At 40.7% G+C, this 26152-nt stretch overlaps 6 protein-coding genes across 6 annotated transcripts in view; 5 read left to right on the forward strand and 1 right to left on the reverse strand.

The window, feature by feature from the left end:
- Positions 1–608: 608 nt before the first annotated feature.
- LOC121964310 (E3 ubiquitin-protein ligase TRIM21-like) lies at positions 609–3137 on the forward strand. The gene has a single exon (XM_042514523.2). It carries the CDS (start codon positions 631–633, stop codon positions 2266–2268), a length of 1638 nt encoding a protein of 545 aa, XP_042370457.2. The 5' UTR covers positions 609–630; the 3' UTR covers positions 2269–3137.
- A 1859-nt stretch (positions 3138–4996) lies between these two features.
- Positions 4997–9652, reverse strand: LOC121940790 (E3 ubiquitin-protein ligase TRIM21-like). Its single transcript, XM_088075192.1, has 2 exons — positions 9519–9652; positions 4997–9120 (listed from the first exon to the last, which is right to left on the reverse strand). Exon 2 carries the CDS (start codon positions 9109–9111, stop codon positions 7465–7467), a length of 1647 nt encoding a protein of 548 aa, XP_087931318.1. The 5' UTR covers positions 9112–9120; positions 9519–9652; the 3' UTR covers positions 4997–7464.
- A 1900-nt stretch (positions 9653–11552) lies between these two features.
- Positions 11553–16445, forward strand: LOC148190087 (E3 ubiquitin-protein ligase TRIM21-like). The gene is made up of 2 exons (XM_088075193.1): positions 11553–11672; positions 12033–16445. Exon 2 carries the CDS (start codon positions 12042–12044, stop codon positions 13686–13688), a length of 1647 nt encoding a protein of 548 aa, XP_087931319.1. The 5' UTR covers positions 11553–11672; positions 12033–12041; the 3' UTR covers positions 13689–16445.
- Positions 16446–16587: 142 nt separating this feature from the next.
- On the forward strand, positions 16588–19498 carry LOC121941568 (E3 ubiquitin-protein ligase TRIM21-like). Its single transcript, XM_042484394.2, has 2 exons — positions 16588–16945; positions 17204–19498. The coding sequence occupies exon 2, from the start codon at positions 17206–17208 to the stop codon at positions 18910–18912; it is 1707 nt and encodes a 568-aa protein (XP_042340328.2). The 5' UTR covers positions 16588–16945; positions 17204–17205; the 3' UTR covers positions 18913–19498.
- Positions 19499–19735: 237 nt separating this feature from the next.
- LOC121937956 (E3 ubiquitin-protein ligase TRIM21-like) lies at positions 19736–23604 on the forward strand. Its single transcript, XM_042481250.2, has 2 exons — positions 19736–20003; positions 20614–23604. Exons 1-2 carry the CDS (start codon positions 19896–19898, stop codon positions 22261–22263), a joined length of 1758 nt encoding a protein of 585 aa, XP_042337184.2. The 5' UTR covers positions 19736–19895; the 3' UTR covers positions 22264–23604.
- Positions 23605–24555: 951 nt separating this feature from the next.
- The window catches only part of gtpbp2b (GTP binding protein 2b), a 13757-nt gene continuing 12160 nt past the window's right edge, over positions 24556–26152 (forward strand). The window contains exon 1 of the mRNA XM_088075182.1: positions 24556–25190. Within this exon, the coding sequence (XP_087931308.1) occupies positions 25017–25190 (174 nt within the window). The 5' untranslated portion in view covers positions 24556–25016. The remainder of the gene's footprint in view (positions 25191–26152) is intronic.

Below are 26152 nucleotides of genomic sequence, written 5' to 3' on the forward strand. Positions count from 1 at the left end.
ATAAAATCTGGGATAGTTGTATTTTATTTTGTAAATAAAACCTAACAACTACGATATCTGGTCAAACTTCCAAGCAATATTTTTGGCTCTTGTTGGCAATAAAAAACTCACATAAAAGGTTTTGCTAACTTGTACAAATATTTAGTTTATTTTCATAAAACATGGATTATTCAGAACAGCCAGCATCGACATAAGGCTGACAGCTTCAATAAAACAGGAAGTTACACTCCCTCCATTTCATACTGACTGTCGTCAGATTAATGTCTCAGTAAAATGAAACATGATTATATAATCTGAACTGCTATTTCTCAATATTATAGTATTATTGTATTACTTATGAATGTTTTAGTAATGTTTTCAGTTGCAAGTTTTCTTTATGTTCCCAGAAAGTTCTTCTTAAAGTTCAGGCAACATTCTCGATGAATGTCAACAAATGTTGTCGTTCACATATGTATATGTATGTATATATAAATACATACACACACACACACACACACACACACACACACACATATATATTTATATTTATTGCAATGATAAACTGTCTCTACATAAAAAAAGTTACAGTACATTTACTGCATGGATAACAAAATGTTCGTTTTTGTTGGGTTTTTTTCTCAGTGTGCAGATATGGCTTCTGTCAGCTGTCTGCTGTCTGAAGATCAGTTTCGGTGCTCCATCTGTCTGGATGTCTTCACTGATCCTGTCAGCACACCATGTGGACACAACTTCTGCAAGAACTGCATCACTCGACACTGGAACACTGCTGACAGATGTCAGTGTCCTTTGTGTAAAGAGACTTTTACCACAAGACCTTACCTAAGGGTCAACGCTTTGTTCTCTGAGATGGTCGCTCAGTTCAGACAGTCAGTTCAACAAAAAGCCAGAAGCAGTGTCTTCATTGGCAAACCAGGAGAAGTTCCCTGTGACGTCTGCACTGGAACCAAACTGAAGGCCCTGAAGTCCTGCCTGGTGTGTCTGACCTCCTACTGTGAGACTCACCTGGAGCCTCATCTGACAATGCCAGGACTAAAGAGACATCAGCTGATCGACCCTGTGGAGAACCTGGAATATAGGATATGTACGAAGCACGATAAACCTCTGGAGCTGTTCTGTAAGACCGACCAGACATGTGTCTGTACACACTGTCCTGCTTTAGATCACAAGACACATGAGTTTGTTCCTCTGAAAGAAGAATATGAGGTAAAGAAGGTGGAGCTGGAGAAGACAGAAGCCGACTTTCAGCAGATGATCCAGAAAAGACAAATGAAGATCCAGGAGATCAAAAAGTCAATGAAGTGTTGTAAGGAAAATGCACACTTAGAGGTCGCAGAAGGCGTTCAGGTCTTCACTGATATAAAGAAGTCTGTTGAGAGAGGCCTGAACGAGCTCATCAAAATAATAGAAGAAAAGCAGAGAACGACACAGAAACTGGCTGAAGGATTCATCAAAGAGCTGGAACAGGAAATCTCTGAGCTGAAGAAGAGAAGCTCTGAGGTGGAGCAGCTCTCACGCTCTGAAGACCACCTCCAACTACTCCAATGCTTCCACTTCCTGAAAACCCCTCCACCCACAAAAGACTGGACAGGGGTCAGTGTCCGTCCACCGTCATATGAGGGGACTGTGGAGAGAGCTTTGGTTCAGCTGGAGGAGACACTCAGTCAACAGATGAAGAAGCTGCTCACTGAGTCTGAGCTGAAGAGGGTCCAGAAGTATGCAGTGGATGTGACTCTTGATCCTCATACAGCACATCCTGAACTCATCTTGTCTCATCATGGGAAACAAGTGAAACACGGTGATGTGAAGAAAAATCTCCCAGACAACCCAAAGAGATTTTCTCATTATAATTTTGTTTTAGGAAAACAGAGTTTCTCTTCAGGCAGATTTTACTTTGAGGTTCAGGTTAAAGGAAAGACTAAATGGAATTTAGGAGTGGCCAGAGAGTCGATCTACAGGAAGGGAGTCATCAAAATGACACCCGGGGAAGGTTACTGGACTATATGGTTGAGAAATGGAAACGAGTACAAAGCTTTCACTGACCCATCAGTGCATCTCTCTCTTCAGTCTCGGCCTCAGAAGGTGGGGGTGTTTGTGGATTATGAGGAGGGTCTGGTCTCCTTTTATGACGTAGATGCTGCAGCTCTCATCTACTCCTTCACTGGCTGCTCCTTCACTGAGAAACTCTTCCCGTTCTTCAGTCCTTGTAAGAATGATGGCGGTGAAAACTCTGCGCCTCTGATCATATCTCCTGTCAATCGAACTGCTTGATCTTTTTGCAAGATCAGCAAATTATTGAACAATGAAGCATTGCCAACAATCCAAATACTCATTAAATAATATCTAAATTTTATGTCGACAATGTAAATACTATATACAAGACAAGATTTTCACACTGCAGTACTGACTAGGATTAAAACATTAACTGAAAGAATTCAGAGTGTGTCACATGTGTAAAGGTTGGATTTGTTTTTATTTGTAAGGCTCCATAAAGAGGAACTATATTTACTATATTTACTGGTACATGTTATGTAATGATAATGAACATTGCTTTTAGTATTTCAGTTACTGGTCCATGGATGTAGTTGCGCTGATTTACACTTAGTTTGCCTTTTGAGATCTTACTTTTTGCTGTGGATACATACAGAAATTGTGTCAATAAACCGTTTTTCAGCTGAACAGTGTCAGTATTTAACAATAGTTAACAACGTGTCCTCACAACAAAAATACAGTTATTAAACCAGAAAAAAGTGGTCTGCTCGGTTTAAATTGGCAAAACAACAATGTTGGTTTTAAAAGACAAATTAATTCTGTCTTGAATATTTTTGCAATTTGTACTATTTTACATTCTGACTTCTTTGATTTGATTCTGTCAGTATTTGATGTTATTATTTTGATGTTTTATGTAAATCACTTTTGATCACTTTTGGCCTGTGTTTCTCCACAACGCTGATCGATGAAACTCTTCCACGTTTCGTCAGCCGTCCATCAATCCATCATGACAAACGCGGAAACACTGATGAATCTATCTGATGTGAGAGTGTAGCCATTACATTTGTGTTACTCTGCATAGAAACATTTTATTTTTCATTGTGCTGAAACTTTAACATACAGAATAAATGCATTGTGTTTTTCAGTTATATGGTGTGAAACAGGTATTTTTCCTTTTTTGTCTGGATTTTCGTGGGCCAAAAGCAGCAGTCCATAAGCAGACCACCACCTTCTGAAGTTTTCTACATTTCTTCGTAATGTTATGTCTTAATTATTATAAGCCATCAGAAATCTATACCTGGGTAACTCAGCAGATACCTTGTACATACCAACTAAAGCCTGACCTAGCTAAAGCAAAGTTTACACTGTGCGATTATAACCTGTTTTTGTATTTTTGAGGCGGGACGAATTTCATCTTCTTCGGGCGTTGTTAGTCGTGTTGTGTGCAGAGGGAGCGAGGACCGATGATCTGCTCCTGACAGGCTGTCGGAGGGTTTAATGAATTTCTGACATGAAATTTTGGTCGCACAGTTGAAGCAGAGCCACAAGTCGACAGGTTAGTAACGTAATCGTCAGATACACATCTCTCTGTCATCACTTTGATCGCAAGAATTTTCTAGTTTCCGTCACGGTGATAAATGTGCGCTGTAAAGATGGGGGATGTTCTGATTGTTTATTCATCATTTGTTTGATAAGAGTAACAAATAAAAACAGAAAACAGAAACAGCTCTGTATTAGAGATAGGGCAATAGATATATTTGTTTTCACTGAATTAACCTGCGTGAAAATGCCGCGAACACACAAACGTGTCGGGAAATACTGCTGAAGGCGATGTTGGTTTGTTTTACGACTGCTACCCATGATGCCATGCAACACCTTTTTGTTAAGTCGGCAACCTGAGATCAGTTATTTTTCTTCCAAGCTGGAAAGCCAAAAAAATTGCAATATGAGAAAAAATTGTGATATTATGAGAATAAACAAGTAGATCATAAACCCTTGAATTGCAGAATTACTTATTGCAATCGGTTAGGAAAAACGCAGTTCCCCTGATTACATGTTCTAACCCTGTGATACTTAATCTACAGCCTGCAGGTCAAATCTGGGCCCTGATAGGGCCCCTGGTGGCCCCCAAGCATTTTCAAAAATAAAGTGATTGTGAATAGTTTTTGACCTTTTAGTCTCCATAAGGTGTCAGAGACATAAAACAGCATCAAAATAGAGCTTGTTGATCAAAAAAAGAGCCAGAGGAGGATCCCCCACACCCCCGACAGAGGACACAGCTGAGACACTAATGTCCTAAAATACTAGAAATGCCCAAAATCCTAAAAAATGTCCACAAATCCAAGAGATGTCTTAAAATCCTAGAGATGTTTTAAAATCCTAGAAATGTCTTAACATCTAAGAAATGTCCTAAAGCTTTATAAATGTCATTAACTCCTAAAAAAATTCCTTAATTCCAAGAAATGTCTTAAAATCTTAGAAATGTTTTAAAATCTTAGAAATGTTTTAAAATCCTAAAAAATCCTAGAAAGTTCCCCAAATCCTAGAAATGCCCTAAAATCCTAAAAAAAAATGCCCTCAACTCCTAAAAAATGTCCTAAATTCCAAGAAATGTCTCAAAATCTTAGAAATGTTTTAAAATTCTAAAAAAAATCCTTAAATCTTAGAAATGTTTTAAAATTCTAAAAAAAAATCCTAAAATCTTAGAAATGCCCTAAAATAAAATAAAAAGTCCTAAAATGAGCAACATGGCCGGGGCTGCTGCGACTGTCCCCTCGCCCTCTGTCCTTTTGAGTATCCCTGTTCTGTCCTTTATGTGTAAGTGTCGTATTTTCCTCTCTCCTTGTTGTTAAATCAGAGGAGGAAGTTGAGGTGTGTGCAGTCTGCTCATGTCTTTAAAAAACTCTCCTTCCTCTGAGGACTGCTGCCATGCTGACCTCTCACAACAAACGTGTGAAAACCTCTGAGGACAAGAATCCAGTTTCAAAATAAAACACATCCACAACACTTTCTTCTTCTGCGCAGGATTTTACTGCAGTGATACTGTACAGCAGAGTGGTTTCATTTAACACAAAATTTGTTTTCATTGACTTAACAGCATCTGTTTTAGTCACTGACAAGTATCAGCGTCTTTTCGGACTGAGGTTGAGGAGTCAGAACTGGAATTATTTAAACAACATCATGCAAAATATGCGATCTGGTAATCGTGGCATTCAAACACAGGCCAAAGGGATTTACATAACACATAAAAAATGAAATAAAATAAAAACAGAATAGAAAGTCAAAGAAATAAAAGTCTAAAAGTAAACTGTCAAAGAAAAACAATTAAATTTGATTTCAAACATTTATAAAGATACAATTTTTATGCCAATTTTAGTTGAGTAGGCCATATCTTTCATTAACTAAATTAATATCTTTTCTTTCTTTTTTGTGAATGCACATGATGGTTTACTGCTACATAACCTGTCCAGCTGATAAATGGCTTCTTTATGTTTTTAAAAATGTGCCATCATTAAAAAAAGTCAGTGTTCTTATTGACATCTGTAGATCAGCAGAAACAAACCCACATCAAAGTCCACACGGCCGGTATGATCTAACGAAGGCAAACTAAAAGAACTGTTAGTTCAGTCAGTATTATTACATTCATAGCCCAGTAATTTAAATTTTATTCAATATTAATAATCCCTATATTAGAATATATAAAGAGAAAATGGTTAAATGAATTAAAATCCTATAGTACACCTGAAAAAAATGTTATTTAGTGTGAGGAGGAATCCCGAAAATTATGTGAAAATATGGGGTTTTTTTCTGGCTTTATTTCCAGCATTACATCCACCAAACTAATGAGTCAGTACAAAACTCGGCCCCTCCCCTATTATTCTGTCCAACTAATGTTTGTGATAGACATGTTACCAACACTTGGGTCCTCATGCCTTACCTGATTGAATTTTATTTATTTTTTGGTTGTAACCATGGGAAAATTTAATTTATTTAAGTAGTTATTTCTACCATGCCAGGGATGCGGGCAGGGGGTGGGAGGGTCACTGTGTTTGATTGTGTTTTTTTGTTTTTTATTTGTCTGTCTTCTCTCTTTTTATTTCTAAACTAAAAGTGCCTTCAATAAGTAAATAAAAAATAAATAAATATCTTTAAAAAAAAAAGAAGAATATATATATATATATATATATAGAGAGAGAGAGAGAGAAACTGATCCCAGGAAACAAATATATTTTCACTGTAAGAAGCCTTAAAATTTAAAACAAATCTAACTTTATATCCATTGACACCCATTATACAAGTATTAAATGCCAGTATTGTAAAATAAAAAAAATCTGCAAATATTTACACTGTGGACAGAAATTGTAAAGATTAATACAAAGGTTCTGTAAGTGTCTTTACACATGCATTAACGTTTTTTGTTTGTTTTTTTTAGTTTTTTTTTATTGCCAATGTGTGAACAGGTTGCAAATCAAAAACCAATACTTTGCCTGGGATGCCTCCAGCAGCCTGCAAACTGACTGACAAATCTTGAGCTAATTTTTGGGGAAAAATCCAAAGGATGTGACATTATGCTTGTTCCCATTTCTTGCCTCTCTTCAGCTCGGCTGCAGCGTGCAACAATGCACAATGTAAGCTAAGAGTTGCTAAGAAAAGGACTCTGATAAATTCGTGCAGATACAGGCTTTGGATTAAAAGGTTTGGGCATTAAAACTACAGAGGGAGGTCAGCTGACTGTCCCCTGACAATGCAAATCCAGCCCGTTCTCATTCAGGAGTTGTCAAAAACTGCCACTTTTGCAAGCTTTTGGTATAAGATTCGGATGCCACAAGCCACCATAATACACCACTGGATGGCGTCAGGTGAGAATGCCGCCAGACAGAATCGTTCGCTGTTGTTATACGCTGGGATATGGCCGGATGGCACCCTCTGCGGCAGCACGATACACAGCCAAACAGAACCTATCATGTCTGCATAATACACCACTGGACGACATCATGTTGAAATGTTGCCAGTAATGACGTAGGATTAGGAGCATAACACAAACCCCGGACTTTCATGCGGGAGTCTGATGTCTGCTTCCCGTCTGAATGTGATGGGGGGGGGTTCCTACATGTGCCTCCCTCCCCTAATCCTAACCATCAGTGCCAGCATGAGCAGTTTTTGACACCCCACTGTTGGTTGCCACATGCTTGTATTATCTAAACAAAACCATGTGCAGCATCATCCCACCAGGCGCATTTGTTGACGTCATGGTAGCAACATCCCAGAATGTCAACAGCAGATGCAGATGCAGTCATGGTCACTCTTACATATGTCACTGTCTGGGCCAATGCCAAAGCGCTCGTTCGTAGCTGTGGAGCACAAGCAACATGTTGCTGACTGCAGTGCACTAAATGTCACTAATTACAATTTTATTAAAGATACATACAGAACCTTACCTTACTATTCGGAAAATTGCTGATCATAAAATAAAGATCAGCCACTTTGATTGACAGGTAAGATGATCAGAGGTGCAGAGTTTTTACCACCATTATTAGTACAGGGGCCGAAGTACGGGAGGAGTTTTCCAGTGAAGGAGCAACCAGTAAAGGAGTACATAAGAGCTGCAGCATCTACGTCATAAAAGGAGACCAGACCCCCCTCATAATCCACAAACACCCCCACCTTCTGAGGGGGAGACTTCAGAGAGAGACGGACTGAAGGACCAGCGAGCGCTATGTACTCATTTCCCTTTATCAACCACACAGTCCAGTAACCACCCTGGGGGGTCAGTGGGACATCTCCCTTCCTGTTGACGGACTCTCTGGCCACTCCTAAAGCCCAGTCAGTCTTTTCCTTAACCTGAACCTCAAAGTAAAATCTGCCTGAAGAGAAACTCTGCCTTCCTAAAACACAAATATAACGGGAAAATCTCTTTGGGTTGTCTGGGAGATTTTTCTTCACATCACCATATCTCACTTGTTTCCCATCACGAGACAAGATGAGGTAGGGATTTGCTGTATCAGGATCAAGAGTCACATCCACTGCATACTGCTGGACCCTCTTCAGCTCAGGTTCAGGGAGCAGCTTCTTCATGTCTTTATTGAGTGTCTCCTTCAGCTGAGACACAACTCTCACCATAGTCTCTTCATATGATGGTGGACGGACTCTGACCCCTGTCCAGTCCTTGGAGAGTCGAGCAGCTTTCAGAGACTGGACACATTTGAGAAGTTGGAGGTGGTCTTCAGAGTGTGAGAGCTGCTCCACCTCAGCGCTTCTCTTCTTCAGCTCATATATTTCCTGTTCCAGCTCTTTGATGAATCCTTCAGCCTGTTTCTGTGTTGTTTTCTGCTTCTTTTCTATCGTTTTGATGAACTCATCCAAGCTTCTCTCAACAGACTCCTTCAGAGCCGTGAAGACCTGAACACCTTCTGCTTTCACTCTGTCTGCATCTTTCTCACTGAGGTCGACTGAGTGTTTGAGCTCCTGAATCTTCAGTTGTCTCTTCCGGATCATCTGCTGGATTTCAGCTTCTGTCTTCCCCAGCTCTGCCTTCTTTTTTTTAAATTCTTCTCTCAGAGGAACAACATCATGCATCTTGTGGTCTGAAACAGGACAGAGTGTGCAGACACATGTCTGATCGGTCTTACAGAACAGCTCCAGAGGTTTATCGTGCTTCGTACATATCCTGTCTTCCAGATTCTCCACAGGGTCGATCAGCTGGTGTCTTTTCAGTCCTGGCACTGTCCGATGAGGCTCCAGGTGAGTCTCACAGTAGGAGGTCAGACACACCAGGCAGGACTTCAGGGCCTTCAGTTTGGTTCCAGTGCAGACGTCACAGGAAACTTCTCCTGGTTTGGACACTTGTTGCTTTGAGCTGCTGCTGCTGGATTTCTGTTGAGCTGACTGTCTGAACTGAGCGACCATCCCAGAGAACAAAGTGTTGACGTGCAGCTCAGGTTTTGTGGTGAAAGTTTTTTTACACATCGGACACTGGTATTGGTCATTAGTATTCCAGTGTTGAGTGATGCAGTTTTTGCAGAAGTTGTGTCCACATGATGTGCTGACAGGATCAGTGAAGACAGCCAGACAGATGGAGCACCGAAACTGATCCTCGGATAGCATAAAGCTTGCAACAGACATGTCTACACACTGGGGAGAAAAAAAAGTACATTTGTAAAAAATAAATTATAAAGTAAATATTTTATTAAAGTTAAGAGGCTCTCAAATATCAATAGTTGACTATAAGAATAATGTCAGGCACCAACAACAGGCTGGAAGGCAGAACTCGTGAGGAATGGCAAGAATGCTCAAGTAACAACGCCCATGTTATTTAGAGTTAAAGACAACAAAGACATTTTGCTCACAGAAGTTTTGATTATCATATGACAAATCAATATAAGGGCCAATAATTATGACATGCATTTCACTAAATTTCCCTTTTGACAAGTGTCAGTATGAGCTGAAAAGATTGAATTATTTCTCCAAATAGAGTCAAAGTTTTATGATACTATGCCGGCCGAAACGGAGAAAACGTCTTCTGTACTCACCAGTGTTTGCAAAGATTCTGGTGGATTGTCGAGAAAGACTTCCTGAATATTTCAATCCTTCTGCAGGCAGAAACACAGAGGCATAAATCGACTGCAGCTCCTCTGTCTTTCTGACAATTCTTATGCTTCATTTCAGGAAATGCGATGTTGACGCGTTCCTGTCTTTCCAGCTCCGCCTCCACTGGTACTGCAGCTTTGCTGCTGAAGTTTAGACATAGTTTTAGTGACATATAAATGGCTCAAGAGTCTTTAATCTTTAGGGAGAAAGTCAGTGCTGAAACTGAGACTAAACGTCTTTATCTAGAGCAGAGAACATAACATGCAGTTTTACCAAAGTAACTCAGGAAAGTTTAGTATCAAGAGGCGACAACAGTTCCTTTACAGCTCGACATTAACTGCATCATTAATGCAAGTCGTTGTAAAGTCTGTAATGTTTTCAAGTACACACAGTTTTTTTCCCCCTCGCTTCTTTATATCAACATGAAACCAGTATAGTCTGGTCAGATGTTAGGAATTGACCATCACTAAAAAACAAACAAAAAAACAACCTTTCTTTGTGTGCAAATGCATAAACAGCAAGCTGCAGACCAATCAGAGCCGGCCGGCCCTCCCTTTACACACAATAGGCAAACATCATGGGGCCCCGCGAGGTGAGCAAGGGCCCCACCTCCCCCTCCTGTCAAAGCGTGTGTCACTGTTTATAGCTGAGAGATGAAAGTATGAAGCGTCACAATCCTTCTGGGCAGAAGAAGAGGCAAAAACAACAACATGAGAGTGAATTGCGGGAACAGCAGTCAGTCACGGAAAAAAACAAAAATCTTTCCTTTTAGCGGTAACTTCTGTGGCCTCATTCCAGAAAATGTGTTGGCTCGTCAGACCCCTTCCTCCTCGGTGCATATAACAATCAAATAAGACAATGATTAGCCAACTAAGTCTGTCAGTGGAGATTTATTCAGGTGGGAAAATATTCACATCATTTAGCTGCTTAAGTTTAAGTAGCCCACTAATTCTACAATGAGAAAATACCTTTTTCACTACAAATAAAAAGTAATGCATTGAAAACATTTCCCCAGTAAAACCATGAATTATCAGCACAATGTACTTGAAGTACCCAAGGTAAAAATAGTAATTGTGGATGTGGCCTTTGTCAGTGTTATTACTATTATATGTGATGTTTTTTTTTGGTTAATAATATTGTTAATTTATGTGCTATGTTTTCCTGCTGCAGATGATTAGAGTTGAGCTAATTTAGCTACTTTATATACTGCTGGGTAGTCTAATCTACAGTAATGTGATATATTAAAAAACATAATCATATATTTGTAATGAAGCTGTCATTTGAGAAAGATGTATATCTAAAAACTAAACTTTTAATATCATAGCTTTGTGACTTATAAACAGAACTTTCCCATTCCATAAAACATAACAATTCGTAATCTGAAAGGCTACTATAGTCATCAAATAATGTGGTGAAGTAAAAGGTACAATATTTGTCTTGGGGAAGCTTTAATGTAACTACTAAATTAAAGTACAAGTTTTTCAAACTTGTACTTAATTACCGTGCTTGATATAAATGCAGTTATGTTTACTCCATCATTAGTTCCAACGCTGGAATACTTCAGTAACCATAAAGTATTCAGTCAAGCTTAAGATAAAACGTTTTTGCTTAGGGCCCCACGGAGGTCACAGCTGGCTCTGAGACTAATGTGACCTTTAATGCAAGTCCATACAAATTAATCAAATTGCATTAAATGATCACAAACGAACCCAAAGTCAACATTGCTTCAGCACTGCTGGGTGTGTGTCTCCCTCCCCTGTACTGGGGATTTTTAAAGTCCTTTTAGTATTTATTACTGAATATGAACTTATGAATGACTGTCATTGACTCTTAATACAGGACTGACCTGACTTCTGAAGGAAAACTCTTACATGCTTTATTTTCCGCGGTAGATAAAGAGGAAGGAGCAGAACTGGAAGAACAGGAGAGTTTGAACGTCACATTCCTGAAATTAAGCTAAAAGATTGTCGGTAAGACAGTGGAGAACTTGCATACAGCTGCAGTTGGGACACGTCTCTGTGTTGTTGTCTCCAGAAAATCTTTCACTGTCTAAAAGGCATTTTTCTAACAACTCAGCAGAAGTGTTGCAAACACTGGTGAGTACAGAGGACAACATTTTTTTGTGTTTGACTTTATTTAGAGAGAAATCTATCATTCTCAGTCACTCTGACACTTGTCAAAAGCACAGCTAAGTACGTATCATAATTACCTGACATTATGCCAAGTGGTTGTATGATAAATAATCAAAACTTCTGTGAGCAAAATGTCTTTGTTGTCTTTAACTCTAAATAACATGGACGTTGTTACTTGAGCATTCTTGCCATTCCTCACGAGTTCTGCCTTCCAGCCTGTTGTTGATGCCTGACATCACTCTTACAGTCAGCAGCTAATGTTTGTGAGCCACTTAACTTTCAAAGAAGATTTACTTTTTGCAAATTCACTTTTTTTTTTTCCAGTGTGTAGACATGTCTGTTGCAAGCTTTATGCTTTCCGAGGATCAGTTTCGGTGCTCCATCTGTCTGGATGTCTTCACTGATCCTGTCAGCACATCATGTGGACACAACTTCTGCAAGAACTGCATCACTCAACACTGGGATACTAATGACCAATACCAGTGTCCTTTGTGTAAAGAGACCTTTAACACAAAGCCTGAGCTGCACGTCAACACTTTGTTCTCTGGGATGGTCGCTCAGTTCAGACAGTCAGCTCAACAGAAATCCAGCAGCAGCAGCTCAAAGCAACAAGTGTCCAAACCAGGAGAAGTTTCCTGTGACGTCTGCACTGGAACCAAACTGAAGGCCCTGAAGTCCTGCCTGGTGTGTCTGACCTCCTACTGTGAGACTCACCTGGAGCCTCATCAGACAGTGCCAGGACTGAAAAGACACCAGCTGATTGACCCTGTGGAGAATCTGGAAGACAGGATATGTACGAAGCACGATAAACCTCTGGAGCTGTTCTGTAAGACCGACCAGACATGTGTCTGCACACTCTGTCCTGTTTCAGACCACAAGATGCACGATGTTGTTCCTCTGAGAGAAGAATTTAAAAAAAAGAAGGCAGAGCTGGGGAAGACAGAAGCTGAAATCCAGCAGATGATCCGGAAGAGACAACTGAAGATTCAGGAGCTCAAACACTCAGTCGACCTCAGTGAGAAAGATGCAGACAGAGTGAAAGCAGAAGGTGTTCAAGTCTTCACGGCTCTGAAGGAGTCTGTTGAGAGAAGCTTGGATGAGTTCATCAAAACGATAGAAAAGAAGCAGAAAACAACACAGAAACAGGCTGAAGGATTCATCAAAGAGCTGGAACAGGAAATATATGAGCTGAAGAAGAGAAGCGCTGAGGTGGAGCAGCTCTCACACTCTGAAGACCACCTCCAACTTCTCAAATGTGTCCAGTCTCTGAAAGCTGCTCGACTCTCCAAGGACTGGACAGGGGTCAGAGTCCGTCCACCATCATATGAAGAGACTATGGTGAGAGTTGTGTCTCATCTGAAGGAGACACTCAATAAAGACATGAAGAAGCTGCTCCCTGAACCTGAGCTGAAGAGGGTCCAGCAGTATGCAGTGGATGTGACTCTTGATCCTGATACAGCAAATCCCTACCTCATCTTGTCCCGTGATGGGAAACAAGTGAAACACGGTGATGTGAAGAAAATTCTCCCAGACAACCCAAAGAGATTTTCCCGTTATATTTGTGTTTTAGGAAGGCAGAGTTTCTCTTCAGGCAGATTTTACTTTGAGGTTCAAGTTAAAGACAAGCCCACCTGGGCTTTAGGAGTGGCCAGAGAGTCCGTCAACAGGAAGGGAGATGTCCCACTGACCCCCCAGGGTGGTTACTGGACTGTGTGGTTGATAAAGGGAAATGAGTACATAGCGCTTGCTGGTCCTTCAGTCCGTCTCTCTCTTCAGTCTCGGCCTCAGAAGGTGGGGGTGTTTGTGGATTATGAGGAGGGTCTGGTCTCCTTTTATGACGTAGATGCTGCAGCTCTTATGTACTCCTTTACTGGTTGCTCCTTCACTGGAAAACTCCTCCCGTACTTCGGCCCCTGTACTAATAATGGTGGTAAAAACTCTGCACCTCTGATCATCTTACCTGTCAATCAAAGTGGCTGATCTTTTTTTAATGATCACCGTTTGGTGAGGCATTGGTGACAATATACGATGGAAAGACTCTTAATGAATTTATTGAAAGTCTTATAGTTAGTGATGTTTAGCTATGATCCGTCAGCATCCTGTTCCTAACGTTTCAATGCAAGCACCCCGTAGCCTCAAACGAGCACCTGAGCACCTGCAGAAACAGTGCAGTGACAAATACAAGACCGACCATGATTGACTGTGATCATGTTGATATAACAGTGAAAAGAAAAATCAAATTCCAATCTTATGTGGATAAATATAACTATCTGCAATGTTCATATACTTCATTTAGATCATTGGCTCCATGATACCACTTTGTAGTCATGGATTTCTTCTTGACCAGGGGGCACTTCAATTATGATTGAATTTGTATTAAGTATTTCCTGTCAATCAGACAACTAATGAGATAAACATTAACCAGCTAGAACAGCCCGCCGACCCTCCGTCTCACCATCATTGCTAAGATGCGATATGACAGGAGAGCTTAGACTTAAGCTGCTGCAGCAGCTTGAATTCAGCCAGTGCAGACTCCAACCCTCGGGTGTCGGGGTGTCTGGTTGCTTAAAACCACAAGGGAAGTGTGATCCAAAGCCTCTGGGCTGTTTCATTTTCATAAGTCAGTGAATACTGTCTCTATTGACTTGCATTGCTCTGCATTTTAAATGCTCCAGCATCTTATTCACCGGCATATGTCTCCATTTTTAGGACAAATTCTGTTTGTATGGCATGTTGGAAAATCACTTTGCCTGGAAAATGTTCAGCTTTTGAGAGGCCGCCTTGTCCATGAGCTTAAAACAGAGCAGAAGGAGAACGATGAAGGTCAAAACACCTTATAGAATGGTTCGTAGTTTTAAATACGCTACCCCAACCTCCAACTCCCCATCGTAGAAATGATTTCCGGTGCTAAGCCAGAAGTCTGTGTTTTCCAATAATCACGATACCAAACAGGCTGCTTCTTCAACACTGTTGCTGCAGATAAACTTTTAGCTTAGCCTGGTTAGTAACGTTACAGACGCAGACAGGTCGACAGGTAGCTGAGCTCTGCAAGGAAATGTTAGAACGTGATAAATTAATGTTTGTTGAATATTTATTAAAAACAGAGCTGTATTGCCTGAATTCCAGGCGAATTACTTCATTAAAGAGCCGCTGTTGTCGGTGTGCCACAGAGATAAGCATCCATAGAAAGTCAAAGTGATCAACTAGCTTACTGTAACTTCAGCTATTCCACCAGAAGTTGCACCCATAGTTATTTCTAACCCTAACCTTTCCCAAAATCATTTCTACAGTTGAGCCCTCAAAGAAAAGGTGGAAAGACGGAGAGAAAACAGCAAAATACGAGAGCAAGAGAACTGCGAGTTCACAAGCTGTTTTTACGGAATCGTTTCTAAACTCAGATATACGTGATGAATGAATGTATTTTTTTTTATTTCGACTCAGCGGACTTATTGGTTTTTTTGCCTTTCTTTTGGGGCTTTCGAATGGTTACATTAACAGGTTTTATCTGAGTGAAAAATAGATGCCTTCATAGTTTTTAACAATAAGAGTTCAAATTTGAGTTGTTAGGGTGCGAAGTGAAGGTCCGTCTCCGTGTGTCTGCACTGAAAAATGTTTATAACGGAAAAACAGCATGTGCTGACTGTTGGCTGTTTGTTTGAGTTAGGAGGCTCCATTTCTTGGCTAATGTTAGCGATTGTTTTGTATTGTTGCATTGTAGCGGAGCTGAAGAGAGGCAAGGCACGGCATAATGCATAACATCACATCCCAGCATTTTTCCGATGAAATCGGCTGTTGTCTATAGAAGTCAGCGTGCGGGCTGCTAGAGGTAACCGAGAGAGGTGGGGTCTCCGTTTTTGAGTTACAACCAGTTGGCCCATTGGCAATTAAAAAACAATTAATACATTAAAAATAATGTGTAAAGTTACGTACGGTGCCTCTGAATTAATCTTTACATTTTACGTCCACAGTGTAAATATATGTCAGCGTTTTTATGCTACACTACTGACACAGCTGTTCATATTAGTTTAATGCGTGTGGCAGATTAAAGTGCAGATTTCTTTTTAACTGTAAGATTTGCTTAGGAGAAAATATATTTCTTAACTGGTAATTGTTCTGCACATCATGTAATGATAACTGATATCTAAAAACAGCATTTAAATGTCTGGTCTATAGATGTAATTGTACTGATGTATAGTTATGTTAGTTTGCCTTTAAAAGAGTATCCTGATTTTTAGTGTGGGTTTACTTCTGTTGATCTCCAAGATGTTGATGACGTCCTTTTTTGTGCTGTTTTTTGAATGAGTAGCAGACAGAAGCTGCAGTGTCACTAAACAGTTTCACAGCTGACTGGGTATCAGTACAACAGAGATACAGTACAGAGATAATAAATAAGATAATGTTTTGCTGAACTGAAACTGGCATTAAGGCAGTGCAACTGTAACAACCATCTGAAATCTGAATTAATTGTGTGTATATATGATGAAAGAGATGGTTTACTCCACTAAAATTGGCATAAACACTGTACATCTTTATAAATGTTTGAAATCTATTTTTTTTTTATTTTAAAGTTTATACTATTTTGTTTTTGACTTTTATTTCTTGAATTTTCATTCTGATGTTATTTTACTTTTGATGTCTTATGTTCATCACTTTGGTGTCTGGTCAGCCTGTGTTTAAATACATAATCACCAGATTACCTTCGTTTCACTGCAATAAAATCCTGCACAGAAGAAGGAACTTTTATGTGGACTTGTTTTATTTTTGTGTTTTTTACTGTTTTGTTGTGTTTCCCTCCTGTGGCCATTACATGTCAGCATAACATCAGAGGGATGAGAGTTTTTAAAGACTTGAACAGACTGCTCAGGCTAAACGGATAAAGAGCGAGCTGAACTTTGGACTGACAGTAAGATTATTGCAGAGCCAAAGAGGACTGGTGGTTTTTCTGCAGACCCTGACATACATTATTTGCAGTTGGGATTGACTTCTTTTTGTGAAAATTATTCAGGAGACTGCATACATTAAAGAAAGAAGTAAAGTGTCTCCCTGAAGATTAAAACCTTCACAAACAGGAGGTTGAGCAACACTGGAAGGAGGAAAGCTTCAACGTCACATTCCAGAAATGAAACTCAGCGTTATCATCAGCGCGACAACAGTCAAGACGAGTCTCTGTGTTTTTGTCTAAACAAATATTAAAGTGAGTTTATCAGGTCATTTCTCAACAGCTGACTCAAACACTGGTGAGTGCAGCTGATAATATTTACTGTGTTTCAACAACCAGCATTGACACTTATAGCTTGAATTATACAGGATCTTGCGCTGTTTTTATATCATGACACTTGTCAAACGGACATGTCAGTTTAGCGAAACATGCCGATAGAATTCCAAATAATGTTTCACAATATTGCAATAACTATACTCTCATTGTTATGCAAATAATAAATATGTGTGAAAGAAAAAAACATTTTATGATACTCTGACTTTTGCTCTGTGTGTAGATATGGCTGCTGTCAGCAATCTGCTATCTGAGGATCAGTTTCGGTGCTCCATCTGTCTGGATGTCTTCACTGATCCTGTCAGCACACCATGTGGACACAACTTCTGCAAGAACTGCATCACTCGACACTGGAACACTGCTGACAGGTGTCAGTGTCCTTTGTGTAAAGAGACTTTTACCACAAGACCTGATTTAAGGGTCAACACTTTGTTCTCTGGGATGGTCGCTCAGTTCAGACAGTCAGCTCAACAGAAAGCCAGCAGCAGCAGCTCAAAGCAACAAGAGTCCAAACCAGGAGAAGTTTCCTGTGACGTCTGCACTGGAGCCAAACTGAAGGCCCTGAAGTCCTGCCTGGTGTGTCTGACCTCCTACTGTGAGACTCACCTGGAGCCTCATCGGACAGTGCCAGGACTGAAAAGACACCAGCTGATCGACCCTGTGGAGAACCTGGAAGACAGGATATGTACGAAGCACGATAAACCTCTGGAGCTGTTCTGTAAGACCGACCAGACATGTGTCTGCACACTCTGCCACGTTTCAGACCACAAGATGCACGATGTTGTTCCTCTGAGAGAAGAATATGAAGGAAAGAAGGTCGAGCTAGAAGCTGAAATTCAGCAAATGATCCAGGAGAGACGACTGAAGATTCAGGAGATCGAACAGTCAGTCAACCTCAGTGTGAAAGATGCAAAAAAAGAGATCGCAGAAGGTGTTCAGGTCTTCACGGCTCTGAAGGAGTCTGTTGAGAGAAGCTTGGATGAGTTCATCAAAACAATAGAAAAGAAGCAGAAAACAACACAGAAACAGGCTGAAGTTTTCATCAAAGAGCTGGAACAGGAAATATATGAGCTGAAGAAGAGAAGCTCTGAGGTGGAGCAGCTCTCACGCTCTGAAGACCACCTCCAACTACTCCAGAGTGTCCAGTCCCTTAAAGCTGCTCCACCCACCAAGGACTGGACACAGGTCAGAGTCCGTCCATCATATAAGGGGACTGTGGTGAGAGCTGTCTCTCAGCTGGTGGACACACTCAGGAAAGAGATGAAGAAGCCATTTAATACTGAACTGAAGAGGGTCCAGCAGTATGCAGTGGATGTGACTCTTGATCCTGATACAGCACATCCTGCTCTCATCCTGTCTGATGATGGAAAACAAGTGGAGCATGGTGATGGTTGGAAGAATCTTTCAGACAACCCAGAAAGATTTTCTGTTTGTGCTTATGTTTTAGGAAAACAGAGTTTCTCTTCAGGCAGATTTTACTTTGAGGTTCAAGTCAAAGGGAAGCCCACATGGTCATTAGGAGTGGTCAGAGAGTCGATCAACAGGAAGAGAGAAATCACACTGAGCCCTCAGAATGGTGGCTGGACTATTTTCTTTCATGAAAATGAGTACGTAGCTCTTGATGCTCCTCCAGTCAGTCTCTCTCTGAAGTCTCGGCCTCAGAAGGTGGGGGTGTTTGTGGATTATGAGGAGGGTCTGGTCTCCTTTTATGACAAAGATGCTGCAGCTCTTATCTACTCCTTTACTGGCTGCTCCTTCACTGAGAAACTCTTCCCATTCTTCAATCCCTGTAGGCTTAATTTTGGTAAAAACACTGCACCCTTAGTCATCTTAACTTTCAATAAAACTGATTTGGAGGACCACGAGACACAGTCAAGCCAGTCCAGCACAGGGGCTGTGGTTGGTAAAGGTGGTCTTTCCTCTGAAATCTGAAATCATTCAACCAATTTGTAACAGTTTCAGTCAGAATCCCTCTACTGACCAAGTGTGTGTACACATTCAAAGAATAGGACTCTTTTTTCATTGCTGCACAAACAAAATATAAAGAATATGCTGGACTATAATGTACATGTATGTAAAAAAAGGTCTTTAGATAAATAGCCTAATATATTGATACAGCCTACATAAAAAGTGCCACTAACCAACATTTTTTTTTAAAAAAATCCTATAAAAGTTGAATTTAACTGTGCAAAGATATAAATACTAAATGACAGTTTATACTATTTTGTTTTTTGACTTTTATTTCTTTGAATTTTCATTCTGATGTTATTTTACTTTTGATGTCTTATGTAAATCACTTTTGATGTCTCTTCAGCCTGTGTTGTATACCATGATGACCAGATTACATCTGTTCAAAAAAATGTTCCTAACAAGTCCATAAAAGGTTGTTTTAATGCAGAAACGCCTCTACCTCATTCCAAAAAGACAGAAAATATTGATCCGCGACTAAAACAGATCATGTAAAGTGAATGAAAACATATTTTGTGTTGAATTAAACTACACTGCTGTACAGTTTCACTGCAATAAAATCCTGCGCAGAAGAAGAAGCTGTTTGTGGACGTGTTTTACTTTGAAAGTGGTTTTTACAAGTTTCCTGTTTCCCTGCTGTGGCCACTACGTGTCAGCATAACATCAGAGACGAGAGTTTCTGACAGACTTGAACAGACTGCATATAAACCTACATGTAAAGGGAAGGATATTACAGGACAAACAGTGAGCTGAACTTTGGACTGACAATAAGATTGTCGCAATAAGAAATAAAATGTCGTCCTTAAGATTAAACTCATCTTGTGCCATTTAATGTCTGAAACTAATCATGTCCGAACCCAAGAGAGGGACCCCCCCCTTCACAAACAGCTGCTGTGAGAGGTGGAGCAGCACTGCAGGGAGGGGAGCTTCAACGTCACACTGCTGAAATGAAACTGAGCGTTTGTCAGAGCTGCAGACGAGTCTCTGTGTTTCAGTCTGAAGAAATATTAAAGTCAGTTCATCAGGTCTTTTCTCAACAACTGACTCTGAAACTGGTGAGTACAGCTGTTCATATTTACTGTTTTTCAACAACTTGCATTAACATAAAACTTAGGGCTTGAATCAAAGAGTAAGCTACACACTTTCCATTTCATGATGAGTGTTTCCCGCTGAATTTTTGTCGGGCCCGGTGGTACACATCGGAAAACCCCGAGCAGACGTGACGGGTGACTTACTGGAGTGGACGGCTTCAGTCTGATGACACAGGGGATGACCAATTTCATTATTTGCAATCAACTTTGTGTTCACTCTGTATATTAAAAACTTATAATACAACAAGGAGAGGATGTCTGAACAAGTTTTGGGGGTTTTGGGGCCTTTCTTAGACAGGAGAAGAAAAATCCAGGCAATTTGCTGCCCTGTGTAAACCTCGCACACATTTAGGATTGGCGGGTAACTCATTGGCTTCAATGTGCCAGGCCTGTAACATTGTAAGGGAAACACTGATAATGACACTTGTCAGATCAACATCTCAGTTACATGAAACTTAAATATAGAATTCAAAATGTTTCCCAATATTGCAGTACTTACACTTTGCTATGTTTCATGCAAATGATAAATATATGAGCAAAAAACATTTTATGATACTCTGACTTTTGCTCCCAGTGTGTAGATATGGCTGCTGTCAGCTGTCTGCCATCTGAAGATCAGTTTCTGTGCTCCATCTGTCTGGATGTCTTCACTGATCCTGTCAGCACACCATGTGGACACAACTTCTGCAAAAACTGCATCACTCAGCACTGGAATACAAGTATCTGGTGCCAGTGTCCTTTGTGCAAAAGGGTTTTCGACACGAGACCTAAGCTGGACATAAACACTTTATTCTCAGAGATGGTCGCTCAGTTCAGACAGTCAGCTCAACAGAAAGCCAGCAGCAGCAGCTCAGAGCAACAAGAGTCCAAACCAGGAGAAGTTCCCTGTGACGTCTGCACTGGAGCCAAACTGAAGGCCCTGAAGTCCTGCCTGGTGTGTCTGACCTCCTACTGTGAGACTCACCTGGAGCCTCATCTAAGAGCTTCAGGACTGAAAAGACACCAGCTGATCGACCCTGTGAAGAACCTGGAGGACAGGATATGTACGAAGCACGATAAACCTCTGGAGCTGTTCTGTAAGACCGACCAGACATGTGTCTGCATGCTCTGTCCTGTTTTAGACCACAAGACACATGAGTTTGTTCCTCTGAAAGATGAATATGAGGAAAAGAAAGTCCAGCTGAAGAAGACAGATGCTGAAATCCAGCAGATGATCCAGAAGAGAAAACGGAAGATTCAGGAGATCAAACAGTCAGTCCACCTCAGTGAGAAAGATGCAGACAGAGAAATCGCAGAAGGTGTTCAGGTCTTCACGGCTCTGAAGGAGTCTGTTGAAAGAGGCCTGAAGGAGCTCATCAACACGATCAAAGAGAAGCAGAAATTGATGGAAAAACAAGCTGACGTTTTCATCAAAGAGCTGGAACAGGAAATCTCTGAGCTGAAGAAGAGAAGCTCTGAGGTGGAGCAGCTCTCATGCTCTGAAGACCACCTCCATCTTCTCCAGAGTGTCCAGTCCCTGAAAGCTGCTCCACCCACCAAGGACTGGACACAGGTCAGCGTCCGTCCGCCTTTATATATAGGGACTGTGAGGAAAGCTGTAGCCCAGCTGGAGGAGACAGTCAGTAAAGACATAAAGAAGCTGGCTGAGGCTGAGCTGAAGAGGGTCCAGCAGTGTGCAGTGGATGTGACTCTTGATCCTGATACAGCACATTCTGAACTCATCCTGTCTGATGACAGGAAACAAGTAAAACATGATGTGAAGAAGAATCTTCCAGACAACCCTGAACGATTTTCTCGTTATACTTATGTCTTAGGAGAGCAAAGTTTTTCTACCAGCAGATTTTACTTTGAGGTTCAGGTTAAAGAGAAGACTCACTGGAATTTAGGAGTGGTCAGAGAGTCGATAAACAGGAAGGGAAACATCACACTGAGTCCTGAGGATGGTTGCTGGAACATATGGCTGAGAAATGGAAATGATTATAGAGCTCTTGATTATCCTTCAGTCAGTCTCTTTCTGAAGTCTCGGCCTCAGAAGGTGGGGGTGTTTGTGGATTATGAGGAGGGTCTGGTCTCCTTTTATGACGCAGATGCTGCAACTCTCATCTACTCCTTTACTGGCTGCTCCTTCACTGAGAAACTCTTCCCATTCTTCAGTCCTTGTAAGAATGATGGTGGTAAAAACTCTGCACCTCTGATCATCTGTCCAGTCAGTCAAACGGTGTAGGCCAAATGCAAAGATTCACTATCATCCTATTACAGAACAACCGCCTATACTGACTGACAAAGTACAATGTTAACTTTTAGTCTTTAAAATGTGATTATATCATTCACCATTTCAACCCCATCACTATACCACCTCCCTCATGACAAACACATCTGAGGAGAAATTTTCTTCAACACACAGGACTTTATAGGTATCTCAGTCATCACTTGTGAGCCGCTAAAATTGTGTGGCGGTGTCATTTTCTGCAGAGACTGCCCTCTGCCCCTGGAGTCTTATTTTCTGTGTTCGGGACATTTTCTTGCATGCACATCGGCAGCACTCAGGTGAGGTAGGGCTTTATAAAAGAGGTAGCAACCTTGTGCCAGACAAGACATCGTCATGGACTTCCATGTATATTATGCGTATATTCTACATTCGGGGATGCTGCTACCAACGCCACAGGTTAACAAAAGCACATGGTCAGGTTATAAAAAAACACCATGATTTGGCTCTGAATTCATACAGGAAGCAAACAGCTGGCTCCCTGGCACAAGCGTGGAGTTTATCAAATCCATCCACTGTCCCTCCTGTCTGTCCCATAAGGACCTTCTCGCTCTTTCGATACAATAGGGTACGATACGATACGATGCGATACGATGCGATACACTTTATTGTCCCAAATTGAGTTATTGGACTCAAAGTGCTGCACACATTTCTCTCCCTCCACAGAAGAACCAATGAATAGAACAGAAATAAACACACTCCACATGTTACGCTGGTACTGGCAGCGTTTCAAACTGATGCCGTCCAGGTTCCAGACTCTCAAATATAAATATCTGATGGTTTTCTGGAGTCTTTTATTATATAAAACCAAATGTTTTTTTGGTTTTTGATTTTTATTATAAATTATAATGGTCTTTTTCTGCTGTTTTTCCTGATATTTTATGGCCCAACAAATTGATTAATAATCAAAATAATCAGGAGTTGCAACCAATGGCGACGGCAGACAATTGTTTGGGGCTATATAAACGTGGGGCTCAAATCAATAAGTAAATGTCATTATGAATGCATGAAAGTAATACTGCCCTCACAGCAACGAGAAGTAACACACAAGTTAAGATGATTACTGAGATGATTTCACTGACTCCTTTTTCACACGCAACACCGAGCGCAACAGACGAGGATGGTCTGTTCTGCGATGACACACACACACACACACACACACACACACACACACACACACACGCACACGCACACGCCCATCCAAGAAGGACTAATGGTTTCAATGTTTGATAGGCCAAAGCATTAATGTATGTATTTACACAAATCAAGTCTGTTAATGCAAACTGTTTGAATGAGTAAGGCCACGTGCTTTTTTTCCCGTTCACATTGCAATCAATGCACCGAAATAGACAGGGGTGTTTGACAAATTTCAAAGCACAAATTACAGAATAAAACTAATAACTAAATAATAAATCGTATATTATAAGGTATGAAAGGTAATACTTTTACTAGTCATTTTTAAAATATGTTATGTTTTGGGAATATATACGTATATATATATATTCATATATATATTATATTTTCACTTTGTAACATTTCACTTAAGATTTATTTACTTATTTACAGGGTATTTCTGGTGTTATTCTTAATGGCATCTGACATAATTTTAAACTACTGATTTAGAAATGCTGATTTTTACTGATTGATTGATTTATTTGTTTACTTTACACTTTTACAGCTGACTGCAGATAATGAAGTTTGACTGTGTCACATTATCAGGGGGCGTGTATTATAAATTATATTTCATAAATATTAAGCCTTAAAAGTCACCAAGTAGTGTTAAATTTGAATTTGCCAGATCTTAAACACCACAAACATTTTTTTATTTTGAGAAACTATCATGTTGAAATGCACTCAAGTATCTGATATATATATATATATATATATATATGTGTGTGTGTGTGTGTGTGTGTGTGTGTGCAGGGCCGGCTCTTGGCATAGGCGATATAGGCGGTCGCCTAGGGCACCATCTGCTGGAGGGGCGCCGCCACGCCGCCAGTCCTCCTTGGCCTCGAGGGAAAATAACAATAAAATAATAATTTTCTATGCCCACTGGCGCTCTCAAAAAATATATCAACATTACAAATAAATAAACAGTGACATGTTCCTAAATTATGTGTGAGCATGTGATGTGTTGTTATTGGGTGTGAAGGTGCGGGTTAGGGTTAGGACGCCTAGGGCACCAAATTGGGTAGAGCCGGCCCTGTGTGTGTGTGTGTGTGTGTGTGTGTGTGTGTGTGTGTGTGTGTGTGTGTGTGTGTGTGTGTGTACGTGCACACATAGCCTATATATACACACGTATGGAGACTTTTTAACATTTAACTTGACATTAGTTCTTCTGGCATAACTTTGAACCACTTATTTATTTATTGTTTGTTTGTTTTTGTTTGTTTAATCAGAGCAAACGAAAATCTCAGCGCGTGTTGTACTTTTACTTTGAAATCCGAGCCGCTGTGACCTTATTTTGAAAGCTGTGCCGGAAGCTGTCCGGTACCGTGGCGGCGGGGCTGACGGCGATGATGATGCTGAGGAGAGAGCATCCTCCGCGGCCGCAGGCAGGCCGCGAGCCCCGGTGGATGTGATGTTACCGTCATTGTTATCCGCATTAAATGTGATTTTCTCGGCGTGAGTCCGGACCGCTCCCCGCTGTTCTCCCGCTGTTCTCCCGCTGTTCTCCCGCTGTTCTCCCGGTTCACATCCTGCGCTCCGCGATGGTGGATTTATCCGAGAGTGGTGCAGTGTCGCCCGGGCACATCAGACACGGCAACACCGGCAAGAAAACGTCGAAAAAGTCGCGCACGAGAAGAGGCAAACGCGGACGGAAGAGGAAGAATAAAAAGACCAACCGGAACAGCAGGACCCCGCCGCCGTTCTTCCCCCCGGAGGTAGCTAACGCGTAGCCTCTTTAGCTCCGGGATTAACGGGACCGTCCGCCCGCTAACGCTGACAGCTAGCTAGCAGTGCTGCAGCAAACCCGAGCCGGTTCGAAGCGCATTATCGACTCATTTCATTCACCAAATATCAATAAATGATCAATAAAACACCAATAACACGATGACACAGAGTCAGGCTGCACGCACTCACGCCGGTACCAACAGTCCCGCCGAACTGCACTCAAATATCTGACAATTAGACATCATTTCGTGTTAATCTCTCAGGTACAAAAGACATAGAATTTAGTTAAATATGATTTCTGAAATAATAGTGACCGATTAACAATTCGGCATATGCGTTAACAACAAAAAGTAGTTTTTACTTTTTATTTTTATCTTCAAACTTAACTGTTACAGACTTTGAAGCCACAGCTGACTGAAGTTATGTTCGTTTATTACAGTAGAAACAGTTGTGTAAATCAGACGATTTAAGTGTGCCGAATAAACAGTTTTATGTGTTTGATATAAGTACAGAAAAGAGTCAAGCATTATATCGGATGCAATTTTAATTTTATCAAAACAAACTTTAAATTGCAAGAATAGTTAATGAAGTTTGGTTTAGATTGTCGCCTTGTCAGAAACGGGCACACAGCGGGTTTTTATAGGTCCATAAAATGTCTTAAATTCTAAATCATAAATATTAACCCTTAAAAGTCATTAAATCATTAATAAACGACAATCACAAATGATTTCGTGTGATATGTTAAGATACAAACACCATAGATGTTATATATAGTTATATTTCTTTATAAATCAACAGTAAAATTGATATAAAATCACCCATTTAAAGTTATATTCCCCTCATGAAGCCAAAATAAAAAACAAAAGTCCTTCCCCCCTGCTTCTAATGTAATTTGACATGCCCCACCCTTTCTGCACCTCGTAAATAACAAACAGTCCCTAACCATCTCTTT

This window comes from Plectropomus leopardus, chromosome 3 (genome assembly GCF_026936395.1).
Source record: "Plectropomus leopardus strain MGB_pleo_1.0 chromosome 3, ASM2693639v1, whole genome shotgun sequence".
Classification (NCBI taxonomy): Eukaryota; Metazoa; Chordata; class Actinopteri; order Perciformes; family Serranidae; genus Plectropomus; species Plectropomus leopardus.